Source organism: Megalobrama amblycephala, linkage group LG12, assembly GCF_018812025.1.
Source record: "Megalobrama amblycephala isolate DHTTF-2021 linkage group LG12, ASM1881202v1, whole genome shotgun sequence".
NCBI lineage: Eukaryota > Metazoa > Chordata > Actinopteri > Cypriniformes > Xenocyprididae > Megalobrama > Megalobrama amblycephala.
The window spans coordinates 13,663,136-13,677,756 of NC_063055.1; the positions used below are offsets into that span (position 1 = coordinate 13,663,136).

General features: G+C 37.1%; 1 protein-coding gene across 4 annotated transcripts in view; it reads left to right on the forward strand.

Moving 5' to 3' along the window:
* nfic (nuclear factor I/C) overlaps positions 1-14,621 on the forward strand; it is a 131,691-nt gene that overhangs the window by 97,337 nt on the left and 19,733 nt on the right. For all 4 annotated transcript variants that reach the window (XM_048208880.1, XM_048208883.1, XM_048208882.1 and 1 more), the window contains exons 5-8: positions 2,300-2,423; positions 4,611-4,735; positions 8,413-8,523; positions 11,114-11,298. In XM_048208880.1, the coding sequence (XP_048064837.1) occupies positions 2,300-2,423; positions 4,611-4,735; positions 8,413-8,523; positions 11,114-11,298 (545 nt within the window). The remainder of the gene's footprint in view (positions 1-2,299; positions 2,424-4,610; positions 4,736-8,412; positions 8,524-11,113; positions 11,299-14,621) is intronic.

The following is a 14,621-nucleotide window of genomic DNA, read 5'->3' on the forward strand; positions in this document are numbered from 1 at the left end:
GAGAGCCTGGGACATTTTTTTTTGCTGTTTTTATTATGCTTATGTGCCACAGTCGGCCATTGCCGTTAAGTTACGCTTAACGTCCGCCTCCTTCTCTGAACTTGAACTTTGTTACAGTTATGTTTGATTACTTAAATTATTTTATTCTTTCTAATAAAACAGCAGCAAGTGCTGAATTACTATTATTACTTATTTGACAAATTAAAATCTTGGGATAACTCAGAGCTGTTTTACTTGGTCAAAAAAAATCATACTAAAATACATTTGAGCGGTTTAAAGTTATGTTATAGCGTTATTCTGTGTGTTAATTTGTGGCTCGTATGAGACACTTGTAAGCTAGATTGATATTAGAATATCATATTAATAATAATTAAAACAATAAGACTAACCATGTTGGGCTGTATAACAATTAATAGGTTCTGTCCAAAGGTATCCAAACATTTGTTTACCAGTCTTATAAAACACATAATATATTAAAGCGTCTTTGGTACTTCCATGGTTTCTACAGCAGTAAAACCAGAAATCGAGGGTAACGCAGATATGATGTCACTGACAGGAAACGCAATGACAAGAGCCGTTACAATGGTTAAAATTGCTGATTTCTCTGGATCTGAACATTGTTGGAAACATTTGGGATAATGGAAGTACACAAGTCAACAAAAAATATAACAAAATATATAATATATATTCTTCTAGTGGTTTTTGAAAATTTTTATCCAAAAAATCGCCTTTAATCAATCATGCTCAAACCAGGTCTAATGTACTCCTACACAATATTTGATATACTTATTATTCTTATGCCGTAGGTCACAGTCTTACCTACTGGAATAACAAGCCCATTGTTCCCACATTGTATTTACATACAACACATTCAGACATAACTGAACACACCTGTCCATTAAGCTTGAGCTATTACGGTGCAATCGAACATAAACAGAGTAATGGAATTATATAAGGAAAGAGTTCAGCTCAGGTAAGAGCAGACATGCAGTGGCACATAAGCCTCGCTTTGGTTTAAACATGATTGTGTGAGATAACACCTACCTAATGCAAGTATTTAACAAGTCATGCTGCAAACCTCTAGTTTACTGTATGCTAGATAACAATCACCAGTGTTAAACATGTGAATAAAGAGTCACAGCTAAGATATTCCTCTGTGTGATTGCGGTGAGGGATTTATCATGATGTGCACTATAGTATTCATAACCAACTGCACTACAATATTTAGCTTCCCACGCAAAAGTACTGTGGCATTACTTTGAAATTTACCATAGTACTGAATGATTACTATTTTCATTTACTGTAATATTTTTGATGCATGTCCAAAACACATGGTATTATAGTGATACCATGTCCAAAATGGTATCATGGCAATACCATAGTACTCTTTTTAGTTATTGTTATGATAAGTACACTACCGTTCAAAGGTTTTTGTTTTTTGAAAGAAAGAAATTAATACTTTTATTCAGCAATGATGCTTTAAATTGATCAAAAGTGACAGTTTTAATGTTACAAAAGATTTAAATAAATGCTGTTCTTTTGAACTTTCTATTCATCAAAGAATTCTGAAAAAAAATGTAGCAAGTTTCCACAAACATTTTAAGCAGCACAGCAGTTTTAAACAGTGAAGTAATATGTGTGTTCAACTTTTGCTGTAATTGTTGTGCTGTGCAGACTGGTGTATGACATGATCACATGATTAGAAAGGTCTTGTGACACTGAAGTCTAGAATAATGGCTGCTGAAACTGAAGCTTTCCCATAACAGGAATAAATTACTATAATATATATATTTTTTAAATTTTAATTATATTACTGTTTTAATGTGTTTTTGATCAAACAAATGCAGCCTTGGGCAGCATAAGATACTTTCAGTAACATTAAGAAATATTAACCACCCCAAAACTTTTGAATGGTAGTCTACATGTTTGTTTGTTTATAGAAATTAAGAGTTCAGATGCAAAAGCCTCTAAGTGCCGTCTGAAATTTTCTTCTAAAATTAGCATTTTTATCAAGCTTGTATGTTTATGTTCAGTTATTTCACTTTAATGGCAATGAAAAGGACCTATTAATTGCCATTAAAGTGAAATTACTGAACCTAAACATACAAGCTTGATAAAAATGCTCATTTTAGAAGAAAGTTTCAGACGGCACTTAGAGGCTTTTGCGTCTGAACTCTTCAAAAATATAATATATAAATATTTATATAAATAAATATGGTTCTACAGCCAATACATTTTTTTTTTTGTTTACTACTATATGCTTATAGTAACCTGTGTATGTCTCCATATGTGTGTGCAGCACCGGTGGTGACGGGCACGGGGCCAAACTTCTCTCTCGGAGAGCTGCAGGGGCATCTTGCTTATGACCTGAACCCTTCAGGGGTGGGAATGAGGAGAACCCTACCCAGCACCTCCTCTAGTGGGTCAGTATTCCTGTCTCCACCACACATCTGCCTGCAGCGGGCAGAAATCCTCTTGTCAAAGGCACTCTGTCCTTGAGCTACTTTTGACTGGTGATGAGATCTAATCTGTGTTTGTGTGTGTGTGTGTATGTATGTATGTGGTTTGAAAAAGAATAAAAAAAGACTCAAAAATGAAGCCACATCTGTTTATCACAATGCAAAATTGGCTCACATTAAAATAAGGATTCCATCCTTGTCCAGCTTTGATGAAGTCATAAACATCATCTGATTCAGTTCAGTGGAGATGTCTGATGTTAATTAAGGAGTAAAGCATCTTTATCAGATAGTTTTGTCCACATTTGTTGTCACACATGTTCTTTTCAATATCTGATGCATAATGTCCATAAATGATGACCTTTGACCCTTTGATCATGATTCTAAATGACCCGTCCTTTTCATATGTCATTGATCTAAAGAACACTTTTAATCAGGTATTATTTATGTATTTGTTGTAGTTAACTTTTCATGACTGAAAATATATCTGTCCACTGTAATGGATATCATACATTAATGGGTTATATATTTGTTTATTGGGCATTTCATTGGGAATTCACATTTATTTGTATAGAGCTTTTCACAATACATATTGCTTCAAAGCAGCTTTACAGAAAATGCATGTGTCTGCAGTTTAGAATAATCTGTTATCAGAGGTGACTGTGTCCAAGTAATGTCCATATTTCAGAAATGTACAGCTCTAAGATAATACAAATCATGCAGTTAGCTAACATCATGTATTAATTTTAGGAAGAAACTGTGAGCTCATTAAAGTAATTATGACAAGTTGTGAACATAATGATTAATGATATATTAATCTGAGACTGCATCAAATACGATGCAACTTTTACAAAGATTTTTTAATTTATTATCAAATGTCATTCATTTAAAAATATATATATATTTCATTTTTTTAACCTTTGTTACTGTGCAATGTTGCAGTTTGAGCATAAACAACATCTGCAAAGTTACAACGCTCAAAGTTCAGTGCAAAGGAAGATATTTTCTTAATCGTTATTTTGGCTGCGTGAGATTCTCCAGCTTTGTTGTTGTTGTTGTTGAGCAACCGAAGCACAAGCTATTAAAGCTCCGCCCTCTTTTGGAAAGCACAGCTCATTTTCATTTAAAGGGACACACAAAAAACGGCGTGTTTTTGCTCACACCCAAATAAGGGCCAAATTTGACAAACTATAATAAATGATCTGTGGGGTATTTTGAGCTGAAACTTCACAGACACTTTCTGGGGACACCAGAGACTTATATTACATACTGTGAAAAGGGGCATAATAGGTCCTATTTAATATTTTTTATGTTAAATTTGAATGTGATTATGTTTTCATTATGAAGTACATTTTTGCCTTTGTTATTTCATAACTCAATCAGAAGTTTTCTTTTTATATAACTTTCCCAACAGCGGCTACATTGTAGATGTTTGTACACCAGCTGTTGTTTTTGAGTTTTGTGGTTCTCGGTGTTGCCATGAATTCAATAGCCTGCAGCAGTTACTGATTGGTCCAAACCAGAATTAGTTTGGCCTATTTATCTGAACCAGGCTGAAACTGTGGAGCATGTGAGATTTCGGGGCAGTTAGACAAGGCTTTGAGAGTTTTAAATATACCTGTCAGCATCTTGCCATGATAAATGTTTGCTGTTAACTATTGCTATATTGGACGAATTAGACAGAGGGAGCCCGAGGCGTTTTAAGCTCAAGACACCAGTACACCTCAGTGACAATAAGATTTGTCATGTGCGCGTCAAGGTAAAAACCACCTCGGGCGATACACAAAGCTGAATAAAAACATCACAACACTACATCTTACATGCACCTGGGAAAGATGAGTGAGTGTGAAAGGAACATGGCCCCTCACTCAGGTCTACTGAGGGCAGTTTATTTGATTTATCTGCTTTTGTGGTTAGCCAAAGCCTCAGTCCTGATTAATGTGCTTATTTTCCATTAAACGCACTGCAAAGCTAAACAAAAGGTGAATGCACTCTGCTCATTGTAGTCAAGTGCATTGGAAAAGCAGGTCCAAGGGGCATACATAAGGCACGTCCAGACAGTTTTGGACAGCATATTTGTCTGAAGGTTCAGCTGAACAATGCTTTGCTCCATTATTCATTTTCTCTTCTCTTTCTCATTTTTGTCTGACACAGAAGTAAGAGACACAAGTCAGGATCCATGGAGGATGATATAGACACCAGCCCAGGGGGCGAGTACTACACCTCTCCCAACTCCCCCGCCAGCAGTTCACGCAACTGGCCAGAGGAGATGGAAGGAGGTCAGCCTTGTTTTTGAACTTACAATACAGCATTTTAACATAGAAATATAGAATCATAAATGGAAGTGAAAAGGTTGATTTGCTTTGATTTTACCAAAGGTATTATGAATTATTTATTGGACAGTATCTTTAGAACTAGGCCATGAACTTACAGTGAACTTGGACAATCCCTCTGGAGCAACCCGGGCTATGGCACAATGGTGATGGCTTATAGTGATTGTACCAGAAACCTTTCAGTTCCCTTGTGCCTTGACCTCTACACCACACAACCAATGATAAAGTTCCTTTTGCACATGAGGGCTTGCACAGCTACTTGTTTTTACACTAGTCGTCTAGTAAAACTACACTGTAAACGTGGTTATGTGGAGTTTTAGGTGATCTAACCCTTAAAATTACTTTGGCCGATGTAAGATAATGAAGTCAGATTAGTTTGGACATATTAAATATTTTATTTTTATTAAAATATTTTTATATTTTTTAATGTTTTATAATATTTCTATTTTTTTTATATATTTCTAATTTTCTATTTTAACTACTTCAGCTTTTTAAGTTTAAGTTTATGCTTCAGCTTTATTTCAGTTAACGAAAACAATTTTTAACTTTTTAAGTTTTAGTTGGTCCAGTATGCGGTTCATTTTGAACTCTGAAATATTAAATATTTTGCTACCATACAAACATAATGACAGAAATACACAGTTTTCAGAAGAACCTTCTTCCTGTCACTATGTAGTGTACAAGCGTAACTGAAATGACGTGATCCATAGCAATGAATAGTGGTAGAACTAACCAATTTATAGACTAGTGGGCTCCTATTGTGTATGAAGATTTTCATATCCATAAGCATAGATGTGGGCCTCATTTTTGAAGCACATTCAGATAGTGAATGACAAACATATCAGGTTTTCAACTGCAGTAGAGGAAGTCTAAAATCACAAGCTTAGGCTGGACTTGGATTTGAATTTCCTTAACGTAGTGCCAAATCCTAATTAATTCATGAACTCTCGTTTTTGTGAAAGTCTGCAGAAAGCAGCACTGCATTCTGTTCTTTAGCTTAGAGCAGAATTTTTCAGTATTTGCTGTCTTATCATACTGAGAGAGATCTACTGTATCACTGTAGTCAATCATCTGACCTTTGACCCTTTGGTTGTCTACTCTGTAAATATAATTTTTTCGTTATATTTTTGATTCCTTGGGATCTTCATGAAGCACTTCTAGGTAAATGACTAGAATAACTGGGTTGGCTGGTTTGCTCATAATGCTAATTTGTGGTTTGCATTTCTGTTTTTGAGGAGTTTCAATTTATGTAGCAACATGTCAGGCATACTGTACATTGGGAATAACTCATGTGTGACAGTGCATATCAGAATCATGCTTGATGCTAAAGCATAACTAATGAATGACATGGGTGTGAAGGATCACTGCCTTTGATGCTGTGAATAGCTGAAGGGTTTTGACAGCCATCAGCTCAACTTAAAGACCCTTAAAATCGTATAAAACCATTTTAGACAGCTCTTTTTATGCTGAAGCAGCTCAACTAATTTCATATAATGTAGGGCAAACAGTAGATACAGAAACCATACTGTAATCCACTTCTGGGTTTATGTAAGGGGAAGTTTCAATGAGCAATCTATGTAGGGGGAGTTCAGTTTGTGGGAGCATAAAAGGATATGTGCGGTTCGTAGGTGAAAATGTGATGTTGATGATGATGCTGAATGTGCTTTTAATAATATGTAAAATTAGTTCAATGAAAGACTGTGTTCTAAAGCCTAGTGAGCTCCCTAAGTATCTTATGCTCAGCATATATTTGAAAAATTATTTATTTAGTAGTTTATTACTGTGATGGCAAAGCTGAATTTTAAGCAGCCATTACTCCGGTCTTCAGCGTCACATGATCCTTGATGCTCAAGAAACATTTTCAATTCTTGTTCTGCTTAATATTTTTTATGGAAACTTGTTGATCTACTTTTGTAGATACTTTGAATAGAAAGTTTAAAGAACAGCATTTATTTGAAATAGATTTTTTTTGAAACATTGTAAATGTCTTTACTGTCACTTGATAAATCGAATGCATCCTTGCTGAATAAAAGTATTAATTTCTTTAAAAAAAATCATACTGACCTCAAACTTTTGAATTGTAGTATATATATAATGTAACATTTAATTTGATATTGAAAGCTTTAAAAAACTTTATTTTATACTTTTATACTTTATATTTTTGTTTATTGAGTATTGTGCCATTAGCTTAGCAATATTCTAATAATAATAAGGTTTGATGACAGTTAGGATACTGTGTTCTGTAGGAAGTAGGTGGCAAGGCAGCTCACTACATTTTGGAAAAGATGAAAAATGCCCTAAAGAAAAAAAACATAAATTTAAAATTCATTTGCATGCATTAAGTCATACTGTTTAGTATTTATTCATGAGAAAAGAACAAAAAGATTTAAAGTTGTTATCTCCAGATCAGCCTAAAACCTTCATAGTTTATTGTGCGATTAGAAAGGTGCTGAGTTGGCATTTCAGGCCTTGCATAACATCCGACTTCTGTCACACCCTTGTGAATATACATTAACCCTCCAGGCAAAACTGTTGTTTAAGATCTCAGGAGACCTGCTTCACCCCTCCCCATTGATCTGTAACCAGCAGGCATCTGAAATCCATCACTGTGTATGATGTAGCATTAATGTTCTCATATCAGCCTCTATGGCAAATCCCACCAACGTACACACAGCTGAACCCCCTGCGGTGACCCGTCCCTGCCCACCTAACTTCCTGTCTAGACGTTCCTAATGAGTTTCTCTTTAACAGTCCCTCAGCTGATTGCTCTGTGCTCTGGTTTAATGCTCACCTTTACAGGTACTTATGGATTGAAACCTGAGGATTAAAATATGGTGTTTGGGAGGGAAACTGTGACCATTTATGATTTGTGTCCCTAATGGTATCGTTCACTCTAAAATTAAAATTCTCTTCTGCAGAACATAAAAGAAGACATTTCGAAGAAGGTTGGGACTCTTTCATTGTTTGCTCATTAAATACACAGAGAGATTTTTCAAATCTTCTTTTGTATTCTGCAGAAGAAAGTCAAACAGGTTTGAAATTGTAATTTTTGGGTGAATTTTTCCTTTAAGTGACATCATATAACCGCAAACACAATGAAATAACATTGAATGAAGGTCTTCATATATCCTTCTTTGAAAACAAAGCAATTTCTGGGAACTTATGAAGTCACTTATTAGGAAAAACTTCTATATAGAGAATGTTCTAAATAGATCACTCTGGAAGCATCCATATGGAGACAGTATCATTGCATTGACCTTAAATACCTGGTGCAGATCCTCAGCTACAGACTTATTTTCCCATAATCCCATTGGTCTGGCCGCAAGAAAAGAGTGCACTCTCTGCATTGCACTGCAGCACTATCAAAACTCTGGTTCTCTCATCACACTGCGCCACCTTGTGGTCAGTTGTTGTGACTGGAAGCATCTGCTGTGACCTGACAGAAGCATCGAGAGTGACCACGCAGTGCTCGTTAATTAGCTGACGAAGCTTTCCTTTAGACTCAGAAAAGTTTGTCCTTGTATAGAACAATGGAGCTGAATTTGCAGTATTCCGTATTAGTGAAGTACGCGCTTTCCTCCCCCTCCTCCATCTCTCTCTACTTTTCTCTCTTTTTCACACAGGAATCTCCCCTACAGTTAAGAAGACAGAGATGGATAGTCCATCTCCTCAAGAGAGCTCTCCACGTCTCGGCTTTACACAGCACCACAGACCTGTCATTGCAGTGCACAGCGGTGAGGGGACAACACACATGTGCATATATCTGTCTGTTCTGTCATCACAAGCCCCACACTGCACACACAAACACAGCAAATGGCTAGTTGGGAAAAACAAATGTACATTTTCTACTCTTGTGTTCAGTTATTCAAACTAGCTCTGCTAATATAATCATATCATGTACAGCCTGCTTATATTGTATGTGGCCCTGTTAAAAGTCAACATGAATTGCCGTTCGCAATCTATTTTGCTTCCTTAAAGGGTTAGTTCATCCAAAAATGAAACATTCTCTCATTAATTACTCACCCTCATGTCATTCCAAACCCGTGAGACCTTCGTTTATTTAAGAACACAAATTAAGGGATTTTTGATGAAATCTGACTCCTCCATAGACAGCAGTTGACGTAGTGAACGCAGTGCAGCGCTTCCGTTTTTATGTCTGAACGGCGGCTCAGTATTGGCTGATGCTGACGCAGGAGCCGGTCAATAATGAGTCAGCGTTCGGGCGTAAACACGGAAGCGCTGCACTGCGTTCACTACATCAACTGCGTAGGAGACTGACATGGGAGAGAAGAGATTGTTGAATAAAGTCATTATTTTTGTTTGTTTTTGCTCACAAAAAGTATTCTCGTTGCTTCATAACATTAAGGTTGAACCACTCTAGTCACATGGACTATTTTAACAATGTCTTTAGTACCCTTCTGGGCCTTGACAGTGGTGGTTAAGTTGCTGTTTCATCAAAAATATCTTAATTTGTGTTCCGAAGATGAACGAAGGACTTACGTGTATGGAATGACATGAGGGTGAGTAATTAATGACAGAATTTTCATTTTTTCCTGAGTGAAATACGATTTTTTAAATGCAAGGACTTTATTTTACCCATCATGAATCGATTAGATGGTAAAAAGTTGTAATAACATACCAGAATGGAGCCACACTGAGTGAAAAAATTGCCTAGATAGCTATTTAGCTGTTGATTAACATTATATTAAGTGATGTCAGCAAAAAAAAAATTATTTCAGGGCAAGTTATTACATTTTGATGAAACATTATGAAGTCAAACCATTTTTTTTTCTTAGGAATAACATGAATTGTTCACAATGAGACCAGGAATGTACATTAAAATTGCGATGTAATGGAAGTATTGACAGTTTTTTTTTTTTTTCCGCTTTGTGATGTACATTCGAGTAAAATAGATTATTGAAAAAAAAGTAGGGCAGGCACTGTCCATCCATTGTTGATTGGATGAAGGCTAATCTGAATGCAGTCACTTATAAGAAAGGGGCAGAGTTTAAATGGCCTAATTGACCCTTCGCAAAGACCCTTCGGTTACTGTCGCTTTGTTCGACAAGCTATTGCGCCACCCATCATGTTCTCACAGAGTCAAAAATACATTGCAGAGCAAAGAGGACACTGATAACATTCCGACAGACAAGGCAGAGCAGGTTACTTTTGGTATGAAACAAAGTCTCATCTTTCAAATTTTGTAATTTTTTAAGAAATTATCTATTCCTAAACCAATCATCTATTCCTACTTGTAATAAACATGAATTCACTTTAGAAGGTATGTTGTTTCAACCGCAGAAAGACATCAATACACACCATTTTTTAAGGTCAAGTCCACCGATGTTAATTTATTAACTCTTCTATCTGGTTTGTTTGTCCGACAAAATAAAAATCAAACTCCTGGCGAAGGGTGAATTGATTGGAGAAGTCCGGCGTACATCATCAGAGAAAAGACTGTCGTTTTATTCTGACAATTTGATGAAAAAATTATGGGGTCAAAAAGATTTTTTAAAAATGATGTGTGCACGAATAAATCATTCACTGTTTTATTGGGCTAAGATGTGGGTGCTGTCTCTGTCAGGTCATTTCTTATTGGAGTACAGTGAACTGTCATCTCCAAAGCCTCACAGCTGGCTGAGTTATGCTCTAACAATTAGCCTGGCTGTTCAGATGAATTGGTGGAGCGTGTCAGCCATATGGTGCCTGCACTGAAACATCCAACCGATATTACTTCTGTTGGGCATTGCCAAATGTGTTACAGCAAACAAAGTACTCTGTAAAGAGTTATGATGTTTAAATATGACAGGGACGTGACAACTGATTAAAGCTCTTTAATTAAGACATTGGTTATGTGATGCTTTATCAAATGTGTCACTAAAATGCATGTGGTGAACATTAATGTGCTTGCATATATACAGATATACTACCACTCAAACTTTTAGGGTTGTTATGGTTTTTTATTGTTTTTAATGTCACAAATACAGTAAAAACAGTAATATTGTAAATTGTTATAACAATTTAAAATAACTGTTTTCTATGTTAATATTTTTAAAAATGTAATTTATTCCTGTGATGGCAAATCTGGATGTCTAGTCTTCAGTGTCACATGATCCTTCAGAAAATACTCTGATATGCTGATTTGGAAATATTTGTGCTCCTCCATATTTTTTAGTGAAAAATGTAATACCTTTTTTTTTGATGAGTAGAAAACTCTATTATAATTATAATCTACATTATAAATGTCTTTACTGTCACTTTTGATAAAATTTAATGCATCCTTGCTGGATAAAAGTATTGATTTCTTTTTTTTTTTCCCTTCAGGTATCTCTCGGAGTCCACATCCCTCCTCGTCTCTGCACTTCCCTGGTGCTCCCATTCTCCCCCAGACCGCCTCCACCTACTTCCCGCACACGGCCATCCGGTACCCCCCACACCTCAGCTCTCAAGACCCGCTCAAAGACCTGGTCTCTCTGGCCTGTGACCCGTCCAATCAACAGCCCAGCCCGGTAAGATCATCCCATGGAGCATTTAGACATGCATTATTTGACTTTCAGCATGCATCTCTGACAATCACAGATCAGGGAATGTGAAAATATATCCCAAATCATCCAAACATCAGTTCAACCTATCAGCAGCCTTAATATTTGTAGGACCCCATTTGGGAATGTGAGCCAAGCACAGCTCTGAGCCTGTCGTGTTTATTTATTTTCAGCACTGAATTTGTTAACATGTCGAATTAAAAATGAGTTGAATTAGAGGTCATATTCTCCTGGCTACTTAAAAACCTTATGGGATACAACAGCAAAATCTGAAGCCCCTAACTTAGTGGAGGAAAGTGCTGTTGCTCATTCCACATGCAAGGGGAGCATTTCTTAAAGGGATATTTACCTAAAAATGAAAATTCTATCATCACCCTCATGTCGTTCCAAACCTGTATGACTTTCATCTATAGATAAAACATATTTTTAATTTTAGAAATTGTCAGTTTTTTTATCCATACAGTGAAAGTCAATGGTAACCAAAACCATTTGAAAATCGCTTTGTTTGTGTTCCTTAGAGACATACAGGTTTGGAACGACATGAGGGTGAGTAAATGATGACAGAATTTTTGTTTTGTGGGTGAACTGTCCCTTTAAAAAAAATGACCATTTAAATCTTCAGGTCAGAGAGAAGGTAATTGTGAGGGGGGAGTTTTTGGAAGAAAAACAACATAAGTAGACCTCAGGGAAAACAAATAAATGATACCAGAAAGGATGAATTAAAAGATCAACTACTCACTTCCTGTATATACAGTATGTTTATGTGTGTGCAAGTGAGAGAGAGACAGAGGGAAAAAGAGACAGATAAACATACCATCATGTGCCCTACATGGATCGTAGCCCATGTAATCTAAGCCAAAAAGAGCTGACCATTGCAAGCATGCAGCCTCAATAGGGTCAGATTTCACCCTTTCCGTTAAAGCAACCTGCAGTCTAAACACCAGAGTCCATCAGCCCTGTTTCCTTCACACACACTCACAGCTTCAGATGGCTGGGTATATCACTCATTAGGGGTGTGGCTATCAGATTGGAAGTGCTTTCATAAGGGCCACTTGAACAGATTTGAGTGAATTTTTAGTAATGTTTAATTGTGCATACTTGTTTCCCCTAACTTAAATGTAATCTTAAAAACACCAGTGATAGTGTCGTACTTTTAAAATGGCTAAAACATTTTATTTGAGTGTTATTTCTTCTCCTAATGACTTATCATACACCCCAGGATGCCATCCGAGTAACATTACTGACTCATATCCTCAACGGGGCGAGCAACATTGGGATCTTTCTGCCTGTTCTGACCGTGGACCAAGAATTAGCACTGGCTGGGTCACTTCATTCTGACATTGACATAAAGAACTACCACAAAGTGTGAATGACTTATCCTCAGGGGTTCCTGTAGGAGAGTCGTGTGCCATTTCCACGTCAGACAGAAAGAGTGAGTGAGAGAACAGGAAATATAGCCAAGAAGGAGGAGATCTCTGTGTCTAGGGGTGTTGCTGATGTTGGCACATAAATGGGGGAAGAGAGAGTGCATTTGAGGGAAAGAAAGAGAGAGAGAGACACACATTTATGAATCTTGCCCTGTGGCAGCCGGGACCAGCCGATTCTGCAGACTCATTGAAATTCCCCCCTACTGCAGTCTGACTGTAGCCAAGCAGTCACAAAGAACAGCCGCACCGACCCATAATGCCGCTGACTCACTCACCGGCTATTGTTGTGCAGGGCAGTGAGTGTGCAGTTTTACTTGGCGAGAATGCAAACGAGAGCCAAACCCTCAGAGAGAGAAAGAGAGCATGATGGAGGGTTTTATGGATTTGCGGCCAGGGTAGAACGACAGAACGATGCATAATGGTCCGTTCGCTAGAACAGTTTGCACAACGTTACTCTGTTTCTCCCACATAACTGCTGATGGCGGGAGGAGGTGGAAATACAGTATGTGGCTGGACTTTAAAGTTTCATCATAAAGGGTTTTTTTAACGGGACACAAAGTAATTTTTTCCACTTTAAATAATGTATGCCTAAAGAAATGAAGTACTTTAGACAAATACAGCATGTTTGAAAAAATCTTCTGCTTGCGTTGACTGTAGCATAAAGGCATAACATTATAATGTTCAGTATAAAAGGGGCTAAAGATTACATTAAAGGGTTAATTCACCCAAAAATGAAATTTCTGTCATTAATTACTCACCCTCATGTCGTTCCATACCAGTAAGACCTTCGTTCATCTTTTGGACACAAATTAAGATATGTTTGATGGAATCCGAGAGGTTTTTTTATCCTCCATCGAAAGCAATGAAATTAGCATATTTGATGTCCAGAAAAGTAGTAAAAACTTTAAAATAGTCAACATGACTACAGTGGTTCAACCTTAATTTTATGAAGCAACGAGAATACTTTTTGTGCGCAAAAACAAAACAAAAAATATAGCTGCGAGCAGCGATGGCGGGCCCAAGCCCGGTGGCACCGCCACCCCGGTGGCTTCAGGGCAACTGTGCACAGCGGGCAATAGGCACTTAAAACGGTTAAACATCAAAGGACTATGTCAAATTCACTCCACATTTACTGCACTACAAGGTGCCACTATAGAGCCCCTCCTCCCTGCCCATTTTCAAAGGATTACATGTGCCAAGTTTTAACATTATTCTGATGAATTTTGAAGCAAATCAGGTAAAAATAAGAGGGTGATCTCAATGTATGCTGAAAGTGACACATTTTCTGCTTCCAGTTGGTGGCGCTATGACTTTGAATCACAATAGTCACATCCATGTGATCAGCCTTGTACAACGAAGACTAAGCCGAAGTTTCATCAAAATCAATTAATGTATGCAGAAGTTATAACACTTTGTTTCCCTTTTCTTGCCATAAATTCGTTGCCTCGCCACGGCCAAACCGTTTGAGATATCCAAAATCCGTTTGCAATTAAACAACTTCAATGTGTTAGCAACAAGTTAAAAAAAGCTTGGTGTAAATTGGATAAACCCTGTAGGAGCAGTAGTATAAAATTCATAGCCTGTTTTTTCAAAAAATTAACATTCAAACCAAAATAGCTGACTTCCTGTTGGTCGGAGCTAATGAATGTAAATTAGAAAATTGTCCGGCTTGATGAGAACAATATGTGTACCGAGTTTGGTGATTGTAGGAAAAACTAACCCCCCCACTTTTGTCAAAAGGTGGCGCTACTGAGCCCCTCCACCACGCCCATTTCTATGGCTTTGTCCATGTCTACTGGTTGACAATATTGATGTGTGTGTCGAGTTTCATGCAATTTGAAGCATGTTAAGAGCCTCAAAAAC